The sequence below is a fragment of the Ascidia mentula genome, chromosome 1 (genome assembly GCF_947561715.1).
Source record: "Ascidia mentula chromosome 1, kaAscMent1.1, whole genome shotgun sequence".
Taxonomy (NCBI): domain Eukaryota; kingdom Metazoa; phylum Chordata; class Ascidiacea; order Phlebobranchia; family Ascidiidae; genus Ascidia; species Ascidia mentula.
Window position 1 is genome coordinate 13,678,026 of NC_138566.1, and position 26,892 is coordinate 13,704,917.

The 26,892-nt window shown below is 35.2% G+C and overlaps 3 protein-coding genes across 5 annotated transcripts; all 3 read left to right on the forward strand.

Annotated features, from left to right (window-relative positions):
• The first annotated feature begins 1,156 nt into the window (after positions 1 to 1,156).
• Positions 1,157 to 2,932, forward strand: LOC145895656 (hypoxanthine-guanine phosphoribosyltransferase-like). Its single transcript, XM_082984458.1, has 7 exons — positions 1,157 to 1,241; positions 1,314 to 1,420; positions 1,590 to 1,776; positions 1,847 to 1,930; positions 2,185 to 2,314; positions 2,381 to 2,457; positions 2,847 to 2,932. The coding sequence occupies exons 1-7, from the start codon at positions 1,221 to 1,223 to the stop codon at positions 2,898 to 2,900; spliced, it is 660 nt and encodes a 219-aa protein (XP_082840584.1). The 5' UTR covers positions 1,157 to 1,220; the 3' UTR covers positions 2,901 to 2,932.
• A 6,205-nt stretch (positions 2,933 to 9,137) lies between these two features.
• On the forward strand, positions 9,138 to 21,182 carry LOC145911333 (microtubule-associated serine/threonine-protein kinase 3-like). 2 transcript variants are annotated; one of them, XM_082998648.1, is made up of 31 exons: positions 9,138 to 9,270; positions 9,622 to 9,734; positions 10,650 to 10,797; positions 10,883 to 11,007; positions 12,403 to 12,443; positions 12,502 to 12,593; positions 12,665 to 12,876; positions 13,012 to 13,114; positions 13,793 to 13,938; positions 14,084 to 14,263; positions 14,323 to 14,421; positions 14,475 to 14,597; positions 14,801 to 14,922; positions 14,979 to 15,075; positions 15,138 to 15,275; positions 15,402 to 15,514; positions 15,570 to 15,699; positions 15,761 to 15,926; positions 15,980 to 16,101; positions 16,205 to 16,313; positions 16,830 to 16,945; positions 17,009 to 17,088; positions 17,245 to 18,271; positions 18,350 to 18,499; positions 18,571 to 18,834; positions 18,899 to 19,033; positions 19,121 to 19,364; positions 19,586 to 19,725; positions 19,829 to 19,888; positions 20,041 to 20,271; positions 20,408 to 21,182. In XM_082998648.1, the coding sequence occupies exons 2-31, from the start codon at positions 9,696 to 9,698 to the stop codon at positions 20,462 to 20,464; spliced, it is 4,809 nt and encodes a 1,602-aa protein (XP_082854774.1). In that variant the 5' UTR covers positions 9,138 to 9,270; positions 9,622 to 9,695; the 3' UTR covers positions 20,465 to 21,182. The 2 variants fall into 2 exon arrangements, with proteins under 2 accessions (XP_082854774.1, XP_082854782.1); XM_082998656.1 differs by having other exon boundaries at positions 19,589 to 19,725.
• A 26-nt stretch (positions 21,183 to 21,208) lies between these two features.
• On the forward strand, positions 21,209 to 25,758 carry LOC145911348 (uncharacterized). Of its 2 annotated transcripts, none has more exons than XM_082998667.1 (9): positions 21,209 to 21,725; positions 22,139 to 22,229; positions 22,300 to 22,532; positions 23,011 to 23,192; positions 23,258 to 23,435; positions 23,830 to 23,874; positions 23,936 to 24,156; positions 24,230 to 24,681; positions 24,763 to 25,758. In XM_082998667.1, the coding sequence occupies exons 1-9, from the start codon at positions 21,542 to 21,544 to the stop codon at positions 25,250 to 25,252; spliced, it is 2,076 nt and encodes a 691-aa protein (XP_082854793.1). In that variant the 5' UTR covers positions 21,209 to 21,541; the 3' UTR covers positions 25,253 to 25,758. The 2 variants fall into 2 exon arrangements, with proteins under 2 accessions (XP_082854793.1, XP_082854802.1); XM_082998676.1 differs by having other exon boundaries at positions 23,839 to 23,874.
• The last annotated feature ends 1,134 nt before the right edge of the window (positions 25,759 to 26,892 follow it).

Genomic DNA, 26,892 nt, shown 5'->3' on the forward strand with positions numbered 1-26,892 from the left:
GTAGGCTATGTTTTTTTTAAAGTGGTTGTCTAGCTGCATAATAAAAATCAGATAAAAGATAAAGTGGCATATACCAGGGGTCATGTTGGCATGCCAAATCGTTACGTTTTACCATAATTCGACAAATTTGTAAACTGGTACATGGGTTTGAAAAGGATCCTAATTAATGAAAAATGTTAATAGTTAGTCCAGCAAGTCAGTGTGGCTAACGAATAGGAGTTAAAAGTAGGCAATGGTATGTGCAATCTATGCATCTTGCCAAAAAGTTATCGAAAACCCACAGGTAACGGCAGGGTTGTGCGTTTGAAGTTTTGTCGACTAGTGTCTCTTTGGTTTAAAAGACCATTAAAAAAAAATCTAAGGTAAATTTAAGGAACATCTTAACAGGCAGTCTAAAAATGTAAAAGATTAGCCCAAAACTATACATATAGGCCTATGTAATTGTTAAAACTTTATGTCTTTTTGTTTTTCAAGGTAAATTCATATAAACCAGAAAGTCTATGCTTAAATGTTTTTTAGACTACTGATACAAAAATTAAAGATTATTACATTGCAAGCAACCTTGGATTATTGTAAATTGCCGTAGATGTATCCATTTTCTGTTAATCCGAGGAATAAATTTGTTTTCAAAGGCCATGTTGTTATAGTGGCATGTGGTTTCCTCTAAGTGTAAAAGCACCTTCAAGTTGCACAACAATAGCGAAATGTTTTCATTGCAAACAGTAAGCATATACCTTTCCAACTTGGGAGGTAACTTTTAGCATATGACAATGTGCACAGAGGAATGACAGGCCACTGCATACAAAATAGTTTCTGTTTGTATGTGTTCTCAACTACTAGTTCAAAATGCATTTAAATCTTTCTTCCAGAGCAATAGGAAAAGAAAACTTATGCCATCTTTAATGTCACAGACCGTATATTGTAAAACTTAATCACCAATAACAGCAAATGAATTCTACAGAAACATTTCGACCCCCCCTTCAAAAATCCTGAATAACTTGTTTATTGCTTTTATCATTGTACAATATGCATACTTTTCTTTTTTGTTGCTTTAGACATTTTGGTTGCAAGAAAAATCTTTTTCGTTGGTTATCATCTGGAGACGTCCATTCACTGTGATTTTCATAATTAGATTTGTGTGAAAATAAAACTAAATTCTATTCTAAAATTTTTGCAGGAATTAAAAACTTAGTTTGCAAGTTATAGCTTAATTTTGTAAAATGGATCCGTCATATGTTGTGGTGAGTCCTTAATGTTGCTGAAAGGTATAAATTGTAACATGGTCCAATTTTTATGTATATAAATATGATTAGATACCGGATGATGTGCATGGTTATTCCATCAACCAGTTTTGCATTCCTAAACATTATGAGAAGGATTTGGATTCTGTCATTATACCGAAAGGTTTTGTTTTGGACAGGTTTCAAGTTTGCTTTTTTTTCTATGAATAAATATTTTCAGTATTTTGTTAATGTCAGTAGACAATTTATGTTGTGTACTTAAATAGAACTGACCTTAACAACCAAATTATGTTTAAAAAATAAGTTTTAATGTGAAAAGAAGCTAATTTTTTGATATTATTATTGTAGAACAGAAAGAATTGCCAGAGATATTTTTGAGAGCATGGATCAATCAAAGCCAACTGCTGCACTGTGTGTCTTAAAAGGAGGATATCAGTTTTTTAATGATTTGTTGCATTATTTGAGGCAACTCAATGCAAACACAAACAAATCATGTCAGCTGTCAATAGACTTTATAAGGCTGAAAAGTTATGAAGTATGCTTAGTAGATTTTTCTCTCACATTTGTGTTCACTAATGTTTTATATTGTGATATATCCTTGATAGGGTGATCAATCGACTGGAACAGTAAAAGTTATTGGTGGAGATGATTTATCATACCTCACAGGAAAAAATGTTCTTGTTGTTGAGGTAATAAATTTAACCACAATTTTGCCGCCACAACCCAGGCATCAACAAATATATTTTGTTGCTGATGCTGCCAGGCATATTACTTGAATAATGAATAACGACCAAAACGTCGTACAAACAAGTTTTTCTTTTTGCCAGAAGAGCTTTTAATTACTAAGTATCAACAAATATACTTTATCTCTTTCCTCGCTTGTTTTTATGATTTGTTATACTTCTAGCTCTTTTCTTTAAATAAAGTAAGTTATCTTTTACAGGATATTATTGATACTGGACGTACAATGAAGAAGTTACTTGGCATTTTAAGTCAATATAATCCCCATTCTGTGAAGGTTGCAAGTTTATTAGTTAAACGAACAAAACTGAGCTGTGGTTACAGACCGGAGTGTAAGTTTTCAAATATCATTGAACATTTTTGTACACTTAAAAATGTCAAAGAGACTGTGTATGTAGACATTGGATTTGAAGTTCCTGACAAATTTTTGGTTGGTTATGCCTTGGATTACAATGAATACTTCAGAGATTTAAATGTAAGTTTAAACTAAAAAGCTTAAAGGTAGGATTTTATTTTCTTTATGCAATAACCAAAATTTTTTTGTCTGTTCAAGATTATGTGAAAAGGTATGCAGTAGTCAAGCACATTTGTTCTGTGGTTTTGTAAAAAATATAGTTTCAAGTTGTTAACATTTCATTGCTTGTTATCTTAACTGCTGTAAATAGTGGTAAATAAGTAACATTTTGTTGTAAAATATGCTGTAGTGGAAGCAAGGTAAAGCAAACTTGTTGCATGTTCGAGCCACATTTAAAGAAAGAATATGACATCTCCTTTTTGCCAGTCAAAAAGGAAAATCTGTGAAAGCCAGAATTGCCTATGATTAAACGTAAAACTATATTTAACATTTTGTTGTTATATTGACAGCATATCTGTATTATAAATGAACAAGGAAAAGAAAAGTACTGTGCTAGAAGCTGACAGATTGATCAGAAGACAGCAACTCAAAATAATCGTGGCATTTTTACATACATTTTGTTGAACCGTGCATGTGTGTGCGCGCACCAGATGTAAAGTTCAGACCAAGTTAAATTTGTCAAAAAAAAAAGAAGCATTGGTATATCTTTTTGTTCTAATGTTATGTGTATTGCTCCCAACCTGCTTGTTTTGATTAGGCATTTTATAATAACTTAAAATTTCAATTGAGTGTTTCACTGCCCCTTCCAATGTTTCTACCTTCGTGTATATATGTACTTGTTTGCTAGATCTTGTTTTTGTGTTGTTCTGTCTGGATCAATGAACCGCAGCACATGAAAGCTGGGTTGAAGTGTAGCTGGAAACTTTTAGTTCACTGGTGGGGGGGCCTCCACAAAAAAACTGGTGCAAATTGTTCAATTCACAAACAATACTAAGCCAAGTCTGGAATTTAAATGACATTTAGAACAGTTTAGTTTATACGTCCTGCCTTACGGGTTGTCATTATGATAATTGTGATAATATATACGATTGGAACGTTTTTCGGTGAAATTTGTGTGGTTGCATGAAGACTTGCGTTGAAAGTGCTGTTGCACTAAGGGGGATTTTCAGTAAACCGAAAAAGTAACCAGAGAAGAGGGAAACTAGTTGAAGTGCATGTGACGCACAAAAAAAACATGTTAATAATTAAACTAAGAGATCTTCATAACTTTAAAACATTTTTGGCGGAAAAAGTAGTTTGATACGACGGCTGGTTTCGACCTATTATGTATTATTAATTAGTTGCGTAATAATAAAACAGTTACTGGGACAGGGTGTTCTTATTGTTACAGCATTTATGATCGCTTACGTGACACATAAACTTTTCAAAACACGACAAAGACAAACCGTCAATTTAGCATTGCCGTTTTGTCCACTCACAGCAAAAAATATAAGTGGGTTAATTAAATTTTGAGGCTGGCAAATACCGCCGAGAAAAAAACGACTAAATTAGCTCATTTTGTAACACAGTTATTCTGTCATAGCACCACTTTTTGTCCGACTTGGCGTTGCCTACGAGTTCGCGTCATAAATGATTTATTTAATTCGCCACAATCAACCACTAATGTATTTTTCGCAATTAGTTGTAAGTAACTAGAAATGTTGGAATCATCAAATTAACATCAACAGAAAGGTGAGGTTAAAGTTATGACATCACACCCAAAATGACGTCATACAATGTCACTGAGCAAAGAAACGCACCAAAAATACCGATTTTTCATTAATTACTTTTTTATCGTTATGGCCCAAGTTTCAATTTACAACCAAACGAAAGCTTAAAAATCAAGCTTTCTAAAAATATTACACATGTCTAAAAACACATTGAGGTGCCGCTGTACGAGCCGAATACACTTCAACTCTATACCCCCCAGTGTATGACCACTGTACGAGCCGAACACGGTTTAGGGGTGCTCCGGTGCATACTTTCGTCGATAAATATTGCTACAAACCGAGTCCCGAGCTTTTCTTTTGCACAAACAACCTTATACCATCCCACTATCGAACGAAATCAAATTTGAATCAATCCAGTCTGAGATGATATGCTAAATTCAAAGATTACTATGAAAACTAACATTATTACATGTTCATATTATAAAATTGTTTTTGCAACATTATTTTGACCCCATTTAGGCGGGGGATATCTGATAAGTCGGCGAGTCGAGTGATTGGAATGAGCGAGGTTCAATTAAAGGCCGCGTGGCGGGCAGAGAGATCCGGGGCTACAAGGCTCAAGATCGGGCGGCGTGTTTTCTGATCGGCATGAATTGAGTGATTATGGATTCTTAATATAAGCAAACGGAAAGTCTTTCTGTTCTCATTGAGAAACCAATTGCAAACGGCAAAGCTACGACATACATTGTTACGAAACAAGCTATGGACAAAGATTTTGGGAACGCAATAGAATTGAGATAACAAATTCTCTTCGCGAATCATCATGTAGTTGTAATGTTGTTGGAAAGGATAACGCCGAAGAACCTGTTTGCGCTGCTAGTCCATCCAATGTCGAATTTAATGTAGTCGACTCTAGTGCCGAGGACAACCTTGGTTTAATGATCGCAAAGATAATTGACGCTTTAAAACAATTTCACACTTTTGACCCAAATAATAACGATTACTGGCACACGCTTTACCGTTCAATATATCAAGGAAAACATAATAAACTTTATATTCGACAACAAGCGGCCTATAATATTGGACAAGTTTAATATTTTGGGAAGACTTGATTTTCGTTGAAATTGATAGTGGGGAACATAATGAACAAAAAATATGTATTTTTTTATGTTTTATGAAAATCATTCGTATTTTTGCACGTTCTCCGTCGAATTTCTTAACTATTTTTATATTCGACCTAAAAGGTCTCATCAGTGGCCATCTGTCTGCAGCTTATACACAAATTCATATTATTGGCTCCACATTGCTTATTTTTATATCGTTTGGAAGTGGGGTTATGCGCGTAGAATACTCTGCCCCAACAAATTTTAGGCCATTGATCTTGTTTACACAACTTACGTCATAATACGCAAATCATGCTAATACCCGAATACTAAAATGTTTTTTTTTACAAGTTTAATATCATTGGAAAGGTGAACTATAAAGTGATGAAAAAAACATGCCGCTACCTCGTAATTGGTCAAGTTACCCGCCCTGTTTTGTTAACTAGCTTCCCTCTGGTAAAAAAAAACTAAGATGCGCTAATATAGAGTACTTGAAGGTAAAAATGTCCAGCTGGCAATAAGACCCACTAGCCATATTTCTAAATATACAAGAAAACTTCGGTTTCTTTTTATCCCCTTGCATAATGTATGCTTACTGTCGTCGATTTACAAAGTTTGGGACAATTTCCTTTTCTATCAAAATTGTTATGGTCAATACAAACAGTAAACCCATTCATTTACGGCATGTTATTAATTCTGATAATTTTTCGGTTACCAAAATCTAAAGTTTTTGTTAATAGAATGACAAGTTTATCGGGATATATTTGTACAAGGGTCATAACTGATTATGTGGAGCAACGTCCAAAGTATAAACGGATTTGCTATAAAGATAAATTAGTTTTGGTTTTGTATGCCGCCTCACGTGGGCAAAAAAAGCCCAACATGTTTATTTTTGAATTTCCACTCTTGAAAGCCCAAAAATAAACAGATAAACAGATCTTTTTCACCTTGTAGTCGTTTCGTACTGTTTATTGTTATAAAGGTATATTATTATTGTGATAAGCTATTGCATTACACAAGTTTAGAGGCCCTTTGAACGGTTTATTTTTCTGTAAATACCTGAAGTGTGAGTTGCTTTTTTATCTTAATTTTTCACAACGCCTGGCACCAAGTCACTATCTGATTTAAATCATACTAAAACTGCCCGAAACTGGCTCAACTTTGCCATAACAACAGCAAATGCATGTGTACACACTTAACTGCAAACTTGACACCTATGCATCTAATTGCTTCATGACATCCTCTCTATATTGTGACAAGGGACAATTAGGTGGGCATTCTCCGCTGGCGAAACTTATTTTAATAGAATTGCAGGTATGCCGCCTTAAAGTGCCAAAAGCCAAAGCTCAGTCAGCATCCGTCGTTCTATCCGCGTTCGATAGTTGTGTGGGGAATTAAGTCAGGAAACATACGTGCTACAGGGTTGCGAAGTCGCGAAAAAAGTAGTCGGCGCTGACGAATTTTCTTTTGCTTGACGGTGCTGCTTATGTTCAGTTATAAAGTCTAAACTATGCTATTAATTCGGCCCGTTTTCCTGTACATACCAAAAATTTAACAATGGTTGCAGCACGTCTCTAACCTGAGTAATATGGTCGCAGTTGTAACTTCACAAACATTCAGATTCCGTCGAAAACCTCTTATTTATCGTATTTGAACTTTAAACTAGTATACGAAAACACAATGTTTTTTTTGTAAATGCAATCGTTTCGGTAAAATTTTTTTTTATTTTTTTAACCATATTCAAAACAAATTTTTGTGTAGCTGAATAGCACGTGAAACGTCGGACAATAAAAGTCACGTTAATTGTGTCAGAAGAACAGATTATTAAAATATATTATGCCTGGCAGCAACAACAACATAATATTTACAAATTTGTATAATTATTATTTTATCAATAAAGAAGCTACAGATAAACAATTTTTTTTCCTTATGTCCATAATACAAGATACAATTACGCAGTAAAACATTTACAAATTTTAGCCTAATAGGTTAATCGGCCGTGCATAATTGTATGAGGCCCAATGAATTAATCCCTTGTTGGTTCCGTCTCATAACGGGTAAAGAAAGAAACGGTTCTGATTTTTTTGAATCCCACAAAGGAGAACGAACAACAAACACGTTAAAAGTTGACAATTGTTGTTAATTAGTCAAAATATCTGCAGAGTTCATGAAGAAACTTTTATAGCGACTGCGAAGTTCAAAGAGTGATCAATAAATTTTATTAAACCCCCCAAATATTATCGTGTAATTTATAAGAAAAAGAATTGGCAATAAAATAAAATCTATTTATTGCCCAAGGTTGCACAAGATTTTGCAGGAAATAGGTTTTATCACCCATTCTAGCAATGGACCTAATGACGCTGGCGCAATAAATCTGTGGGATATGTCTCATCTCAAATGTCGGAATCACTGACAAACGGTTTAACCCCTCAAACAGTTAAAACCAGGCTTGTAGAAATAAATTTCACGTCGGCGAATATCTTGATGCATCTCAGTGATGATAGCAACAGTGTCTTTTGTCTCGGCAATAATATAATTGAACATAAAAGGTCAAGCCTAGTGGTTCGTACAGGCGAAACGTCAGAAAATACAATCTTTTCAAACAAAAGGTGTACCGTATTTTACGGACCATAAGGCGCAACTTAAATCCTTTTTTTTCCTCATAAATTGATCGTGCGCCTTATAAGCCGGTGCGCCTAATGTATGGATCAAGTGGTGCTTTATTGCCTACACTCAAAACCAGTACCGATACTATTATAAATAAACCACCGTCTTACACAATAAACTACGGTAAAAGCAACTAGCAACTGTGATATTCATACTATTGTGACTTGCTTACATTTATTACGTAACAAGTTTTTGTTTAATGAGCTTTATACGGTAACCCATACTCCTTAAAATACGTTGCGTTCTATAGCCCGGTGCGCCTTATGTATGAACAAAACACTAATCAAAGCAGTTTATTGACAGTGCGCCTTATAATCGGGTGCGCTTTATGGTCCGTAAAATACGGTATATTTGTTGTTTTTCACCAGAAGAACATCAGATTTGTATTTCATCATGATACCTGGTGGTCAGATTATAGTTTTCACTTTGCATAATTGTAATTTTAAAAATTTGGTGACAACATTTGCCCCTGCAATAACTTTTGTCGTGTTTCCTGGCGATATAATTAGGCCGTAATAAAGTCTGTTTTGCACCCTAGGCAAAAGGATTCAGTTGTTTCTCTCAAAAATAGAAATCAGTCAAAAATAAAATGCGAAAAACAAGTCAAAATGTTACGTGAAAAGAAAGCATTGCTGCAACATTTTCCCAGTCTTTTGAGTAGCCATTTTGCATACTGGGTGTAAAACAGAATTTTTGCTATACAATTACCAACAAAAGCAGAAAATTAGCCACGTTTGCTACAGAGTAACTGCTCATTATCACACTATTTTACCATTTGTATAAGTTTCCTTATGAACTGTACCAAACAAAATTTTCGATTTTTTTGCACCTTTTCTTTACCGGGGTCATGGAAGCATCTGATTCATTCATTCAGTCTGTCTACCTATGTCCACTATTGCTGTGCTGAAAGGGGTTGCTTTTGCTAGTTCAACACAACAGCTAGCAGTGCAGAAATAGAGCTAACAAAAATTGCAATTGCCCTTGGTATTTTGGGATCGATAAAGGATACCCAAGTCATAATCACGATCACGACAAAATGTGGTTCTCATTTACAAAGAGAAACATAGGAAATATTCATTTAAAATTATAAAAATACTAATGAAAAACAATTAAAAAAGTAACCTGATATTAAACAAGTTCTGCGCCCCGTACGCCTGTAGGCGCGTCGGTTCTGCTCCTGCCACCGATACTTTGGATCCTCCCAGTCTCTTACATAGAAATCTGGGCTTGGTTTTTATATTTTATAATATCGCTCATCCAAACAAGTTTGTAGGTTAGGAGGGTTTACGTACATTGCGGGTGAGATAATTTTTTTTGTGTATAGCACAGCTGAATATGTTGGGTGCATAGGTGTTGCAAAAAGCAATTTGATTTTCAATGGTTAAGTTTGTTTGTTGGTTTCCGTGCTTGTAGCTATACTACCCTTCAAAAACGTTATATCAGGAAAATACTGGGTAGGTTATTAAACACCCACGTAAGTCGATATTTCTGTGTTTATGGTTGGCCTACATTCGAAACAATAGGTTGTCTTTGTTTTTGAAATAGTTGATGGTCAGTTAAATCGTGCCTAATTGTGGTATTTAACATATTTGTTTACAATAACAGATACATTAATATTAGTCAAAAAGTTTGATTCTAAACATTTTCAATAAAAAACGATAATTTGTGGTGTTGGATGATATTTGATAAATTGGGTAAGCTGCATACAGATGGCCACTGTTTTGCCCCACACGTTCTCATTAGTTCAGATATTTGATAAAGATTGTAATTTTACTAATTCATTCCTGTTTTGTTTTTTTCTTTAGAGAATGGAATCCAGAGTCTACAGAGTTCAGAAAGATATTCTTTAATTGTTTATTTGATTGACAAACTGCAAAACATGGCAGACGAGATGTCACCAGAATACAAAAACAAAAAAGTACTGTATATGTCTCTTTTAGTTTATATGTAGTATCGAAGCCATGATATGTCTGGTAAAATGAGTGGCTGTTAATAGTGGCCTAATTGGACAGTCTTTTACAATGCACAGTTGTCACTGTAAAAACTGAATTGACGCAACTTACACCCTAATTATAATTGAGTAATATGATTGATTCCTGCAGTACCATCATGTGAATGGTTTTAATGAACCACGTTTGCAAAAATGGGTAAAATAAACAATTATTTTTGACCCCTTTGTGACAGTTTTGCAACCTAACACTTGCATTAAATTAAGACATTGTGTGATTGCTTGCACTTCATGCCCGTTTTAAGGCCTTTGTCTGTGACATTCTGGGTTGTTACAGTGTATGTATTTGATTGCGTATTTCTACTTTTATGCATACTTTTCAAACAGTTGTCGCAATGCAGAAAACTCCACAAAAGTTGTAAATTATCATGTTCAACCCCCCTGGGCTGAACAAACAAGTTATTTTCAAACTCACAGACTTTTTTGTTTATTTTCAGCAATCTCCACATGCAAATGCTTGTTAAAATAATGAAAAAAACACATATTTTATTTTCCAAATATTTTCAACACTGGTAATTAAGCATGCCGATCACATTTTCAAAATTATCATGATTTGATATTTATGGATTACATTTGTATAACAGTTCACAACTTTCCTAAACACTTGAATATTGGTGAGAGACTCGAACACAAGATATGTGCAAAAAAAAGTTGTCTTTTTGTTACATATGGCATTTTGGTCATTACTGTGCCATAATTTGCACGGAATGTTTATGCTTTATAAGCATCATTGCACGGAATGTTTATGCTTTATAAGTATATAATGTAAAAAAAGTTGTGTGGGTTATTCATAGGGTTTATTTGTATGTAATTTACCTTTTACAGAACCACTTAACAATTGGGATGTCTATGAAGAAATCGGGAACGCTTTATGATATTTCCTCAATACCAAGAGGTTTGAAGTTTCAGAGACAAATATCAGATCAGACTCTTACTCGAAGGGGAAGTTTTGCCAGTTTGTCTGGAGTGCTTGGTAATCAACTAGTTGTAAATCATAGTACCATGTAGGTCAATGTAATTTAGCATGTTTATAATTATGTTTGTTTGACAAACTGTAGGAAAACAGCATTCTTCCCGTCGAGAATCTGTATTTGGAGAAAGTCACTCTGGAGAGACGAGTAATCTTGTAAAAATGAGAAACAAAATAATGGGGAATTCAGATCCATCACTTAACTCCAGTTTTGTAAGTTACATTTATTTTAGCAAACTCTTTTTTATGAAGCATTCAAACAGTAACTTTTTTTAAATACAGTAAAACTTGATTAATGTGGATAAGGTTCAGGGTTCGAATTAGCGGTAAAAAAACGTCTCGCAAAAACGTTACAACCTAAATTCCAATACTTTAATTTTGCTTCGTTCGCGATTGTGCACTACGCTTATATCCTGCTGTATTAAACTCGTCAACCTAATATTTGTTTCGTCATACATCGCCATAGAGGCTGGATAAAATACGAGGATTGAAAGAAAATAGTTGACAATGTCGTTGACATTGCCAAGAAACATTAACAATGTTGTTTGCATCAGCACTTGTTGCGTGTACGAATGAATAGATAAAGGATGCGGCGCCTTATAATCTGCTGCGTGTTGCATCGCAATAATCTCAAAAACAGGTCGCAACAACCCAAGAACGGTTCACAATTTGCGAACTGCCAATCGAACCCTACAGGTTTATCCAGAATTTCGCTTGATTCCATTGGATATTCCTGCTTCTAACTGTGCATTAAACTATGTTTCAGTAACATATTTTTCATAACAACTATTAGATTCTTGCTAAACACATTGTCCTGCAACATTATAGCAACAGTTGACTATTTTGTCATTACCGCAGTGTGTATAACATAATATATTATTGTAAGTATGACATCAGTGCTTAGGGTTAGAAACATGTGGAGCAGTGTTTTTTTGATCAGCAAGTTACAAATATGTCTTAGCTATTTCTAATTGAGACATTTTTACCAATATTCAACTAACTACACACAGTGTTAGGCATGAAACAAATGTTTTAGGGCAATCCAGAACTTCGCCTTAAATGGACAAATTATTAACAAAGTTACTGTATTATTAGTTGAAGTAGATGAGATATATGCCTTTGTAATATTGAAATTACTGGTGAAAGTTGTATTTTAAATTAATATGGTTATTGGTTACGTTGTTTTTGCAATATGATTTTATTGAGTAAAGCAACTTATTAACACTTAACATGTTTTCTGTATAATTATGTGCACATTAACAGCTGCCTTGCAATTTAAATTTGTCACCAAATGAACAGAATGAAAATAATATGACATTAATGTCTAGCTACGCACCCATGTGGTTTTCTGTTAATTGGATTAACCTCAAGTAAATTTTTTTTATGCACATCAATCATATGGAAAATGCTACACTCTATTTTTCTTCTTGTGATTTTGAAAAATTACATGAGTAAGGCCCAACATGCAGTCTTGTACAAATGCATGATTGGATGGTGTGTAATGAGGGGACCTGGTTAACACTAAAGAATAGATGTAGAACAAAACAATACATAAGGAAGAGAAATCAATATGTGACAAAGTAGACGAAATGTTTTTTCTTATTTCAGAAAGACCTTAATATTGGAAGGCGAAGTAGTGTCACGCCATCGTAAGTTTCCATTTTGTTTGTTTTTAAAAGAAATTTAAAGTGTATCTTTTAATTTTAGTCCCAAAAGTAAAGCAAACCGGGTAGGATCTGTTGCTTTGTTATCTCCAACTTCAACCACAAGGCCCTTGTCTCCCAGCAATTTTAACCAATGTAAGTGTTTTAACAAATTTATGTTGCTTTGAGTAATAATATATACATGAAGAAAGTTGTGTATTTTGTAGTGCTGGGCAGTCCAATGGATAGTCCAAGAAATTTGTCTCCGAACAATCAACCAAATCAGTTTTCATTTGCACCGGCCATAAACCCTTTGAAGTCCAGATCCCTCATGTCTGCTATTGATGGCCGAAGGTGGTCGGTTGCATCACTTCCTTCCAGTGGTTATGGCACGAATACTCCATCATCTGTATTGTCATCATCTGCTTGTTCCTCACAGGTATTAATGCCTATTTTTTTAAAAGTTGATGAACAAGTGTACCAACCTAACAAAAAATGAAAAAAATGCATTTTGTATTTAAACAAATTAAATTTTTTGCTTTATTATTAAACAGTCACTGTTTGTCATTTCTAGGATCGCCTCCATCAGTTACCATCACAACCAACTCCAGACCAGTTACGGTATCTTTCCAATCACTTTCGGTCTGATGACAGTATTATAGAAGATGAAGCTGCTGGTTGGTTATTTTGGTTATTATGAAAGATGTGTAAAATTTGTTTAGTAATTGCCAAGGTTCATAAATAAATATAGACACTGCTGTGTAGCTGTTATAATGTGAATGAAATTCTTATTTTATTGATAAAATTTAGAGGATATTTTTGTGTTTTAAACCAGTGGTTCCTTACCATTTTCAGCTTGCATTTTTGTTTTAGTGGACCACTTTTACCACTATTAGACTCTAACACAAACACGGGCAAACTCTGGCCTCCAGGCCAGATTATTTATTTAATCTGACCCACCAACTGTTGATTTCTGTAACTTAGGTTACTGCAGTTCAACATATTTTTGCATGTTTTTTTTGCTTTTTACTTTCCACTTTTAATACTTCAATTATTGTATTATGGTTTATAGTTCAAAAAGTGTAAACTCTTTGTTCACTTTACGCACAAAGCCCATTGGCCCACCTGTGATTAAGAAGGTCTGATCTGCTGGTGAAAAAGTGCCTATCCACATTGTATCGTGATTTGTGGTCCATCATGAGTTGTCACTTCTAAACTATGTTATTTTTATTGTTATAAAAGAAAAATGTACTTTTTGTATGTGTGCAGAAGATGTTGTCGTAGGGAAAGCCACAACAGCTTTATTTTAGTCCTTTTTTCAGCATTAATAAATGACATAACAATTAAATCTTCAGGACCTCATCGGGGTTTTAGACCAAGATCCAGAAGCCTTAGTCCAGGTCGAATGCCAGTTGCCCAAAACAATGATGTTGTAATGATGAACAATGTTTATCGGGAGAGATTTCCTAAAGCAGTAAAGCAGATGGAAGATAAGTTAAAGGTGATGTTTTATGTCTGTTTGTGTGTGAAGATATTTTGTTGTAAGTTCACTTCTTATTTCAAAAACATAAATTCTGTAAATAATGCCTTGGCAGTTTTTGTTTATCTTCCCGACACCTATGTACAAAAACACCGCTATTTTTTAGAACTTTATTAAAGGAGCAAATCATGGAAGTTGTACCCCTGTTGCTGATGCTACATGGAGTTTTGTTCTACACCAAGTTATCGAGATGGCCAGATCATGCCTTGTTATGTCACAAGAAAATCGAATTTCTCCAAGCTTTTTTTATGAAATTCAAGAAAACCTGGATGCATTAGTTAGTCAGGTATTGGAATTGTTATTGTTTTTCATATAGAGGGTTTTCAAATATACTTTACTTTTTAGGCTCAAGAAACTTCTACAAATGGTGGAGGGCATGTTACCAAACTCTGCAAACGCTTTTTACTCATTTTATCAAGACCTGCAAGACTGCTAGAATGCCTGGTATTTTTATTTACAAATTTATCCAATGCTGTTGTAACTTTTTATGCATTTAGGAATTTAATGCAGAGGAATTCTACCAACTTCTTGAATCAGCTGAACATGTTGCCAAGGAGTCAAAAGAATTTGTGGGAATGCAAATTCCAAAATATATTTTTCAACAACTTGGTCTTGCACAAGTACAAACCCTTCAGTATTTTCTATCAATTACACCTATTCTATCCCATCATATCGTTTACGCTATAATGGTTTATACTAACAAGAGAGCAAGTGGAATCATGATGCCTTCTTATAATGTCAAATTTGTATCTTGCAAAGTCAATATGTTTTCAAAATACTTTTTCATATCATCTAAGTAATAAATTATGCGACTTTTAATAAGGATGTAAAAGTTGACAAGTCGTCCAGCAGTGATTCAGATGAACATGATATTTTGGATAAACAGCAACCTGTGTGTGAAGATGACTTCAATAGCATCAAACTTATAAGCAATGGTGCATATGGGTAGGTACAGTGCAGTTAAAGACAAGAATAGTGAATTAATTTAATGTTCAACTTAGTGCTGTGTACCTGGTGCGTCATAAGGAAACAAGACAGAGGTTTGCACTGAAGAAACTAAACAAACACAATCTTGCACTTAGAAATGAGATTCAACAGGTTCTAGCTGTTTTACATGAATTAGAATGCATAGTAACATCATCTGCACATTTTCTATTCAGGTTTTTGCTGAGAGGGATATTCTCACATTTGTTGAAAACCCTTTTGTTGTGACCATGTATTGTTCTTTTCAAACTCAACATCATTTGTGTATGGTGATGGAATATGTGGAAGGAGGGGATGTTGCCTCACTTATTAAGGTTTTATCAAATATTGTACTTTATTATCTGGCATTGTCATATTTTATTTTGCTACTAATTAGTGATGAAAATACATGTTGTTTTTTTCATTATAGGTTTTATTTCTTAGCAATTTTCTGTTTTTAGAATATTGGGGTTTTGCCTGATGAAGTTGCACAAATGTACTTTGCTGAGACTGTTTTGGCTTTGGAATATTTGCACAACTATGGTATTGTACACAGAGATTTAAAACCTGACAAGTATGTTATATTTTCTCATTGAGGAGTTTTCTTGTAAGCTAAAGTTTTTTAATAGTTTGCTTATAACGTCGATGGGTCACATCAAACTGACTGACTTTGGATTATCAAAAGTTGGTTTAATGTCAAGGGCCACCAATATGTATGAATCGCACATAGAACCACAACAACATTTCATGGATGGTCAGGTAACAATAAATAGTGTTGATAAGAAACATGCAGTAATAACACTCAACTGTATCCTTAAAGATACATGGAACGCCAGAATATATTGCACCTGAGGTGATCCTTAATCTTGGATATGGACCACCTGTTGATTGGTGGTCTGCTGGTATATGTCTCTATGAATTCCTTGTTGGCTGTGTCCCCTTTTTTGGCCAAACACCAGATGAACTGTTTACTCAAGCTGTTAATGGTGGGAGGATGGTGTGAATGTAATGAGACCATATTGACATTTCACTTGCGTAGATGAGAATGAAATTGAATGGCCCGAGGATGAATGTTGTCCCTCAATAGACGCGGTTGACATCATCACATTGTTATTGGAGCGCGACCCTCAAGTACGATTGGGATATCGTGGTGCTTTTGAGGTGAAGCCCCCATTATTTGTTTACAGGACTTTGATCCAGCTTGAATTCAATGACATACCTGATGTTGTTCATATTAATGTATTACATCCTGTTTGTTTTCTAGGTAAAACAGCACAATTATTTTAAAAACATGGATTGGGCAAATTTACTGAGACAAAAAGCTCAGTTCATTCCACAACTGGATAATGAGGAAGATACAAGCTATTTTGATAGTAAGTATTAATTGTACTTTTGTTTTTTGTTGTGGAAAGAACTTTAATTGGTTTATGTTTCTGTTAATATTTGCCTAAATCTCACACATATGATTTAAGCTTATCTAAAGCTGTGATTATAACTTATAAATAATAGTCATCCAAGTCCCATACACTGCATTTAAAACCAATTAAGACGTAAAACAAGTTAAGAAAATTATTCAACCACAACAAAAAGGGGAAACAGGGTTTGTAGAAGTGCCCTGTAACAGATAAAGAAGGAAAGGATAACTTGCCTGTAGTGATATTTTTTGTGAGAAGATTTATCATTTTTAAAGATTGAATATTCATGCATTGTTACAATATATAAAATATAAATTAAAAAAAATTGTATTAGAGTAGTGTTTTCAATAACCGTTCTTAATTATTTCTTTGTATAGTTTGTATTAAATCAGGAAGACATCAGGATATTCCACAATAACAAAAACTCCTATCATACTTTATTATTAATATGTTCTGTTCACATATATTTTTCAGCTCGTAGTGATCGCTATAGTCATGATAATGCCACTATATCTGCATCGGAGTATGAAGATAACATGGATGAACCAAACTTGCCCAACTTTTCCTCCAACACCAAACGGTTTTCTCAGGTAGATTAGTGGAAATTCCTTTTTTTTTTATTCTTCATAAAGTTTGGTAACTTTTTCTGCCAGACATTCCTAACACCTCGAAAAAACAACACAGTTGAAAATATATCTACTCCAAAAGCAAAGATTCGACTCCAAACCCGAATGTATGTGAATCTGGTGAAATAAATCAACCACTTAGGGATATTTAAACATTTTTGCTTTGTTGTATAGCAGTGCTAAAAAAACAACATTTTGAAACATCTTAAATTGAGCTCTCAAACTTAAGCTTCTATATTTTTAACTGTTTAATGAACTTTTAGGCCTCAGACATCTCCGTATGACTCATCTGCTGATGGAGATTTGTCACCAACTATTCTTAAATGCCAATCTAACAATTCTACTTCTGTCAATGATATGGAGTCACATGAAGATACTGAAGACGAGGCAAGTTTACAATCACAAACCGTCGATGAAAATTCAAAGTGGGAAGAAAAGTCTGGTAAATCTCCCAAACGCGATGTTAGCATCACTGTAGACACCACATCCACAGAAAGCTCATTGGCCGATTACGATTTATCAAGACAACAGAGCTCGGACAGTTCTTTGCCAGGTGCGAATGAAAACGTTCGGTTGGGACTTGACACAATAAAATTGGACGAAAAACAGCTTACATCCACTCCAAACTTGATTTCTTCCCCCTCACTTAAACAAAGCATTCACCGAAAAATTGTGGCAAGTTTGTCTGATAATACTTCACCCTTGACCAAGAAACCAAATTCCTACGAATTGTCAAGATCAAAGTCACCCGAAATGGGAAGTCTTCAAAATATTGTCAAGTCGCGAAGTATGTCTGCCGATGGTTCGTTTATGCAAGGAATCAATCAAACATCTGATACCGCATCTCACACGGCCATGCTAAACGCTTCAAGTTCCACCAATTTTGAGTTTTCGCCTAATGCTGAGTCAGGAATCACGAACTTACGAACTCGTGCTCAGTCTTCGTCCGAGGAGAAAATGGTATTAGACCAGTCACCAATATTACATAAGACGCCACTGATATCTCACCACAATTATCTACGCACCAAACCTCGATACCGCTGTCTTTCCTCTTCTGGATCTCATAACTCTTCGATGAGCCATTTAACCCCGATAAATGCGTCAAGTTATGGTTCGAGCACAAGCACACCAGTCGCCATCGACAAACTTCTTGATCCTTCTGTTGTGACACCAGTGTGTAAAGCTAGATCTCACCTCAGTCCAACAAGTAGTATCAGTAGTGACACAAACAGCCCAGAGTTGTTGGGAGTAAGTCCCTCCAGCGGTGGAAGCATGTCATGTGCGAATTATGTGAGTATATGTGAGAGATAAAATCGTTATGAAAACCTGGTATGCATTGATTATATTTTTTGGACTTTTTGTTGCCAGGGACAAGAACCGAGTATTGAGGAAGTTCTCCATAGACGCCTGGTTCATGTAGGACCGAATCCCCGTTCGCGTAATTTAAGTGGTGAAATGAGAAGATCCCGTTCTTTTAAGAAAACAATGATTAAATCGTCAAGTGCTTCCTCATTACAGGTTCCAACCAATTTCATGCTTTCCGTACAATGAAAATAACAAAACCCAACATTAATCAAATAATATTTTAGCTGATGATTCCGAATTTTGAGGATAGTCTCCCCCCCTCTCCACTCGCAAGCCCCCGTTCTCTTCACCCTTCTCATCCATCAGTTTTCTCCAACCCAAGTTCCCGGGATTCTTCTCCAGGTCGATCGTTTTCGCCCATACCCGGTTCTCCCCGCCCGGTAATTGTTGTCAACAGAACAAACCGTGGTTTTGGTTTCAAAATTCAAGCCATCCCTGTGTTTCTCGGCACTTCGGGCAACTCCTACGCACTCCACCATATTGTTACTGTAAGTCCGCTCCCGGATATTCCATCTTTATTTCACAACAAGTAATATTTTATTTTTTTGTTAGTCAGTTGATGAGGAAGGTCCTTCTTACGCTGCTGGTTTAAGAATTGGAGATTTAATCACACACATCAACAACGAAGTAGTGCAAGGACTTGTTCACACTGACGTACTTCACATTTTGTACAAATCAACAAACAAGGTATTTGCAGTCAACTTTAAAATTTTTGTCATAAAACACATGTTTGTTGCTGATATATTGTATGCACACCGTTGTTTTCTGATCCAGATCACCATCCAAGCTGTTCCCCTGGAATCAACATCGATCCAAATTGGAAAGCGGAAGAACAAGTCACGTGGAAAACTTGTAAAACCAAAAAAGAAGAAGACGATAAGTCATTCCCGAAGCAGCTCGTTGACAGGAAAACAGATTTCTTCTGTGGTTTCCACATCTGCCTCTTCACCTCTACATCATTTGAACAAACACAAACGAAGAAGTTCCCTCATTCGACGCTCATTCAGTAAAAATTCAGGTCTGTCGAAAAAGCCGTTACTGCAGAATTGTTTTTTGAAACTGATTCCTAACAAAATTAAATTCCCTGACGTTCAGTAATTACATTCTGTGTGGCAGCTGTTGATTTTACTCGTCAATAAAAAGACATGACATTTGAATATTGTATGTTTTTATAAACGTAACCGAATTGATATTCACTCCTCAAATAGCATTTCATTAAAAAGTTCTGTTTATTATTAGCAGATGTTCGGGGACATTCCCCCCTTCTTGCTTCAGCAATTACCCAGAACTTGCCGAAACAACATTCTGCCAGTAAAAGTATTGGAGTTGCAGAAAACGTAGAACAGGATTCAGTTTCCATGCCAACCGCCGAGACCGATGTAAAATAGGATAAATAAAATTATGATTGTTAACAATAAACAACCTCATCGTAATTTTTTCCTACAATTGTTTTGTCATAACATATTAAATTTTTTTCTTCAGGGAATGTCAAGTTTCAACAATTCTGGTCAAACGTCTGCTCACAGACCCATGTCCTTGCAGGTAATTTCGTTTTATAACAGATTAACTCTGATCCAGGTACAGCCGCGATGCCATTATGACGTAATCCATCTATTATTTAACCATTTTTTTACATCAAGTTTTTATGGATGTTTTGCTTGCAGGGTTTGTGACTAATGTCGTTATGTTTTTAGTGTTTGTCTCACAAATTCGCCCACAATCTTCGTTCCGGTCGTCGCAAATCTACTGGACATATTCCCCTTTCCCCACTCGCCCGAGTCCCAACTGCTTCTTCCAGTTTACTCACCGATGTTTCGGCTCACAGCTTAGAGCAGGTTGAGGATGACGTATCGGAACTAAGCGCACCAAGCGATGTTGTTGACACCCCTCAACTTGCTACATCTAAACTGCTTAATATTATCAAGGTAATTTCACTATCGCATCTTTGGTGCAACAAGTTATCTTTGCGCGTTTTTGTGATATTATTTGTACTGCTATAATAAATGTTCCTTGTAATGCGTACAGTTGATTGTGGACGATAAAATGTGGTTTCTATCGCAGGGAAAGCAGAAGAACAAGACTAAACATGTCAAAGGACGAAGAATCGATAAAACCTGATTCCAGCAATCTGCCACTGCATGTTCCACATTAATACACTTGTTTTTTTGGTTTCCACTTTATCGCAACTATATTTGCACATTAACAGGGAACATCCCGTCACTACGTGTCTGAAAGTGTTTTTTTTTGTTAAAAGCCGCATAGTTTTTCTCTTTTACGTTTTCAAATTTACTTTCTATCGTGTTTAAAACTGTACGAATATTCCTTTTTTCATTTACACTTGTTTCATATTACAAAGATAAAATGTGAATAGAGTTGGTGATTTTGCTTTTTTTAAAGGGTTTTGTGCGTTGTCGTCCCTGGAAACAAGTGTTTTAAACCTACTTCGTGCCACTGGCCCTTTTATTTGTTGTTTGTTGAGCTGGACATTGGCTTTTCTGGCGGTGTATTGGCGTCCAATAGTGTTATCTGTATGCTCCCATTTTTGCCGGTATAGTTTCTTAACATGCGTAGTTTAAATGTTGTACGTACAGCGCATGAAGCGTGTTTGGTATTGTTCTTATTTTGGATCTAAAATGTCGTTGTTTGCTGCAAACTAGCATGCTGTTCGCATTTTTTCTTTGCAACTGATTATCACCGATTTTGTGCGTTGTATAATGCACGTATAAAGGTCTGCAAGCATTACTGATAAGTAATCTTTGGAAATTCTGATATCATTGCTCAACTGCCCAATCTACTTGAATGGTGTATTTTCTTTGTTATTAAACCCCTCTTATGACAGATGTCTGATCTGTTAATGACACATTTGATAAATTGTTGAGAACTTTTTTCCGAAACTTTACTTTGGAGTTACTTTATAAGGCTTTATAAGAAAGACCGTTTGTCAGTAGGGTGGCCAAGTGTTACTTATATATTGTAAATTGATGCTGCGTGTATTTACAAAGTTTGGCAGTCGCCAAAGATAGTACTTTTCTCCTACATAAGTCAGTGGCGACTTTCTGATCGCCCCCGGCAACTCTAAGAGGGTGGATAATGTAGACGGTCAGCTGTGATTTTACGGACAAGCGACTGTGCGAAAAGGTTTTCAATCGGTAGCATCAAAGTACCTTGTTCGGGTTTGGTATCTGCTGCAATTGTATGTTTGTTGATGACGTTTTCTACAATACTAGCAAGTTTTTTAGTAGAATTGATGCCAAGCAATACAAGGAAAGCTGGTATTTTAATATCGTGGTATTTCAGTATTTAAAGATGAAAGTTTTAACTTGGTTGAACATTTGTGCCCTCTTTCCTTTCCTAGTGCAAATATCATCATCAGCAAAAGGTAAGTGAAACATCGAGTGGTTTTTTAAAGGCTGCTAGTAACGAGAACATCGAGTCTTTGATTATTTTTGAATTCCGCAAATATATTGTGAGAACCAGTTGAATATTATCCAAGATTACTAATTTTTGCCAATGTAGCTGCTTGTTTCGGTGAAGGTTGTCTGTTGGAAGTTTCCAATTAAATGAGCGTTATGTTCGTGATAATGCAGCGTATTAAATGAATTGTTCCAGGATGGCGAAAATACCATTTCACAGAAAAAATTACTTGCATTCCATGCGATTTAGGATTTTTCACATGTAAGGTGCTGTTAAAGATTGTAAAATTGAGCAAAGAGTGAGCGGTTTTTATAATATGTGAAACAAATTTGGTACAGTTACATGTGAAATGTAATGTTAGGCATACTGTTTTGGTAGTTCCTGCAATTGATGGATGTCAGTATATTGATGCCGATTCAGTCGAATGTTGGTGGACACGATTGCAAAATGATAGCACTTCGACGTACAGGTAAATTCCGTACGTTTAAATGTAAAAGCTTTCTTGCTGGGGTCGCAATATCCTATTTTTGATTGTGCAGATTATCTTACTTTCGTGAGGTTGATCCACACTATCAACGAATCCGTCGGATTTGCCAACCAACCAAAGAACATACGTACTTTGAAAATACAAAACAATACTGTACCATTAGCAACGCAACACCATTTGCTCGCTACAACTTTAGTGTTTCAGTTATGTGTGGGGAATGTGAAGACCCATCTTGCATTTGTAGTGATGGAAGCTTCTATCTTTTCGAATGCGACCCAACCAATGGTATTCTATATTCTAAACTAAACGCATAACTTAATAATTAGATGGTATTTGGTAAGATATTCTTGTAAACTTAGTTTTACTGCGGTGCGACCCGATTATCTTAACTAATGCTAATTATTGCTATCCTTTTATTAAACTTCGACAACATGACTAGAATACATTTAAAATTAAAGCTGGCTCCAAATATTTCTTTTAAAACTATCTCTTGCTATGGAAAAGCACTGCCTTGCCATAAATATTTTGTTTGGACGTGATTTGACAGCGAACTGTTTAGCTTCTTGGAAGCATTTTGACAAAAATAAGGAATCTTGACATATCAGAAGAAGAATAAACGTGGTGTTCATTCTATTAGTTGAAAATTAGTATTTTTGCATTTCAAAGTTTGTTTAAAACCCTGCAAGGTTACTCTTGTGTATTGGTTTGCTTAAATTGAAAAAAAAAAGATTTATTTATAAAACAAATTTTAAATTTTGAATAGTTTTGTTACAAACTCCACCTGACAACTTAAAACTTGAATCACCCCACAATCAACTCACGTGGCTTCCACCAAGTAAACCTCACTCAATGTTGAGTTATGTGCGCGATATTTTGACCACCGAGTACAAACTTGAATACAAAGTAATGATTGCTGGCACCCTTTCAAAAAAATCGGAATGGAAGGTAGGAAAGTAGTAATAAATTTGTGTGCACTTGTGTGATTGCAATGGTATCTTTATGTAAAATAGGTTTGGTTTATTGGAAATTCAACAAGTTTCCATGTTCCAACATTGATATCCGGTGCACAATATGCAGCAAGAGTATCAGCAAGGTTTATTCCACTTCATGTGCCTGATTACCGAATATGGAGTCCACCGTCAAAGATATTGACGTTTTTTGGAAATATACAATCTTCTGCACCATTAGGTAGGCTATTGGTAATTAATCACAAGCAGTTTCAAATTTAGTCGTAATTTTGCAATGCTCTGCTAAATGTCGTCAGGTATAATTTTATTTTTTGTGAATAAGTTTTTTGTTGTCGTGCTCATTAGTTTGCAATGCGTACCATAATAGCAAGGCATGAAAGTGCATACTAATGTCGTTGTAGGTTTCTCATCATAAGAGTAGACACCTTTCGGCAAGTTTAAACTGACGTTTTCATTAAGTTATGTACTTCTCTGGTTTAGCACTGTTTAAAAAGACTGATTTTTATATTCTAAAACACACGAGCTTTCGCGAGATCCTCACGTTTCACAGGTGTAAATAAATGTCGTTAGGTTTTTTTAGAAATGGTCACAAACATGTTATAAATATGATTTAGGTGTTTCAGAAACAACACTTGGTACCAGCAATTACGGGAACGAAAGTAAGTCATTTGTATAAAACTGCTTGCAAATGTCATTAACACAACCAATCACATGCTTTAGGTATATTACCGACCCAACCGCGTTTTGTTGGTTCTTCCGAGCAAACTTCGACATCCCACATTGCTGTGGCCGTATCTGTTTCAGCCATCTCTTTGGTTGTGCTGGCAGTTATTTTCTATAATGTCCTGTATCGACTATTAGGCTGCAATAAATCAAAGCAAATTCCCAAACCTGTTGTAATGGTTGAAATGGATACTTTGGATGGCAAAAACGTTGGGATGGTAAGATTTTCAGAAAAAGTTGTTGAATGGTTTAAATATCACAGCTACTTTTGAACCAAATCTTTTTTAACAGTACGGAAACTACGAAAATTTTGATGAAGAGGCAGAAATATATTTGTCGTCTGCATTGCTACCCGGCACACAATTATTTCGCCAAACGTCCACAGAGCCAATAAAATGTGGATTAGCTGAGACCATAATTTCCCAAGTCGAACATGAAAGTTTCCCATCAAAAAATAACATATGGAAATTATCAAAAAATAACGATTGCAGTTTGGTGGAGCAAAAAGAAAAAGAAACAAACGTGGATGTCCACAGAAATATCCTGCTTGTCCAGAATTCTTCTGAAACACATTTGGATAATTTGGAAGACATTGATAAACCCTTTCTCGAACCTTCACTACCCACTGTCCGAACAGTTTTGGTTCCAGCCACCAATAACTCGACTTCTGAATATGACTTTTCTGTTGAAACTCATTTCTCTGCAAGGGAAGAAATTACTTCCAATCATAGCGACGAAAACAGGTAAGTCACTTGTATTTTTAAACGATTAACTTTAAATTTGCTTTGGGGTAAATTTTACAATTGTATAACAACAAATTGCAGTTTCTATTCAACCAACATGGAATATGTGATGAGCAACGTTACATCGCCTGAGATCGAATACGTAGAAATGGAAGACCAATGTTCGTGCAGTACTTGGTCGAAACGTCGCTCTTCCAGTGGAAGCACGGAGATATTGCCAGACTACGTTAAACAAGCAAAAGGCAACCAACAGATTGAACTTTTTCTCGCTATTACATCGGAAACGAGTCATCATGACGATCAAGTCAAATACAAAGGTTACCATTACTGTAACTGCCGTAAAGTGTTGATGAAAACCGGATCCACATTGGAAAAAGTATTGGAGGCTGTTTGTCCTACGTGTCGGAAGATGATAGACATGAAGCAAACTATACGAAAAGGGAACGAAACAATTGAAAAAGCATGTAATCAAATTTTGTTGCGTAATGACGATGACGAAAACCGCCGAAGTTCAACATCTGATAATTCAATTGATTCAGGTTATAGCCCTGATTCCCCTATGACGCCATAGAACCTTAAACCTTAGTAGAGTTAAAACTTTCCATTCTGTTTCGATTTTATTTTATTGTTTATCTCATTTGCTTTATTTGCACCAGAAATTGCTTGTCAGTAAAGCTCAAAATACAACTAGGCCCTTAGAAAATTAGGAATTATTTGCTTCTTGGCGAATGGTTTATCAGTGATGAAAAAAAACGATTTGTGTTTGCTTGGAATATGTTTACGAACGCAAGACCTTGCATCGAAACCTTTGCCCCAAGCAAAAATTGTGAAGTCAACCGTATCATGTTTGGTTACAATGCCCTGGGGCGCAAACCAACTTCCAGTAAAGTAAATAGTGTTTTTATTCCCTGTTTTGCTTCGACTTTAGTGCTGTATTTTAGGCCCACATGCTATATTTCATCAGTCATTTGCGTCTTACTGTAATTGATTTTAACCGCGTACATATATATCAAGCATCGTACATGACGATACAAGTGTTGTTATGCCGTTTACTCATGTCAAAATCAATTTTTTGAATCTCGCTTTTCAATCATAATCCACTTGTCTCATGTTGATCATTTATAGCTAGTATTATCAGAAATAACATATTAACTTTTAGCAAGTACTTTTATCAACAAATTCAGATCTTACAAGATGTTGGTTAAATGAAAAAACTATGTAACTTTCAACCCCTCTTTAATTTGTGTAACTACAAATCAAACATCTTGTCTGTCAACATCATCTTTGAATGGTGGGAATGAGAAGTGGGGAAAACAGTAATAACTTAACTGTTATCAATATTTTCTTTACAAGAAATATGCAGTGTTGCAGTACCAGCGTTTCAGCAATATACGGTAGGGTAAATACAATCTAAAAACTTGGCTATTTGCTTTACTGTCGACTACATCACCTCATTCATTTCTTGCATATTTAGTATTTAAAAACGTATAGCCTACGGTAACGTGTTTGTGTGGCAGCCAAATAATGGGGCAAATAACACATCATCTCATGTATTTTTAAAGGGTTAATAGTTACTAAAAACCGAAACATTCTTCTAACCCATTTTATTATGAAAATGTCAGGTCAATTATTGAATATCTATTTTGCATATTTTATGAAGTTAGTAAAGTAAGTAATGCCAAAACACATGGGCTATGTATTGCCAAATTTTTCGTGATATAAATTCAACTATAGGATACAGCTTTAAAAATAGTAAAATAGTAATTTATAGCAATAGGCTACGTTTCATTAAAACTCCGATGATTCGCATGTGCCTGGCAGCGTAAGTAATAATTTAATTAGCTATTTGTAATGTAAGTACTCGCGGAAATAAGTTATAAATTATAAAAAGGAATTTACAAATATTTTCGTTGATACAGTTAAAAGGTTGAATGGCAAATTGTTTGTACCTGAACGAGGCAAATTTTCTAAATCCAATCAGCGTCATGAGCAACTTTGTAGTTGTTTTAATTATGATTTCGGTACCAAAATAGTTGAGGCGGGAGGTCGTTCAAACGTAATTTAATCCCAGAAAAAGACAAAACATTTCTTGGCAATTTTATAAAGGGCATAAATACACATTTTCGTGTTTTGTACAGAAACTTTTTTCCTCAAAATTTCTGTTCATCAATTCGCGGTTAATTTCAACTTTGTTCCCGTTCACTGACATAA

Excerpts from the sequence above, each read along its gene's own strand:
- LOC145895656 (XM_082984458.1), top strand. The coding sequence starts at position 1,221 with ATGGATCCGTCATATGTTGTG. Across the intron at positions 1,777-1,846 it reads TAAGGCTGAAAAGTTATGAA|GGTGATCAATCGACTGGAAC; the intron begins GTATGCTTAGTA and ends TATCCTTGATAG. Across the intron at positions 2,458-2,846 it reads AATACTTCAGAGATTTAAAT|CATATCTGTATTATAAATGA; the intron begins GTAAGTTTAAAC and ends TTATATTGACAG.
- LOC145911333 (XM_082998648.1), top strand. The coding sequence starts at position 9,696 with ATGGCAGACGAGATGTCACCAGAATACAAAAACAAAAAA. Across the intron at positions 18,500-18,570 it reads CAAGTGCTTCCTCATTACAG|CTGATGATTCCGAATTTTGA; the intron begins GTTCCAACCAAT and ends ATAATATTTTAG. Across the intron at positions 19,726-19,828 it reads TGCCAACCGCCGAGACCGAT|GGAATGTCAAGTTTCAACAA; the intron begins GTAAAATAGGAT and ends TTTTTTCTTCAG.
- LOC145911348 (XM_082998667.1), top strand. The coding sequence starts at position 21,542 with ATGTTTGTTGATGACGTTTTCTACAATACTAGCAAGTTTTTTAGTAGA. Across the intron at positions 23,193-23,257 it reads CAAAAAAATCGGAATGGAAG|GTTTGGTTTATTGGAAATTC; the intron begins GTAGGAAAGTAG and ends TATGTAAAATAG. Across the intron at positions 24,157-24,229 it reads ATGGCAAAAACGTTGGGATG|TACGGAAACTACGAAAATTT; the intron begins GTAAGATTTTCA and ends CTTTTTTAACAG.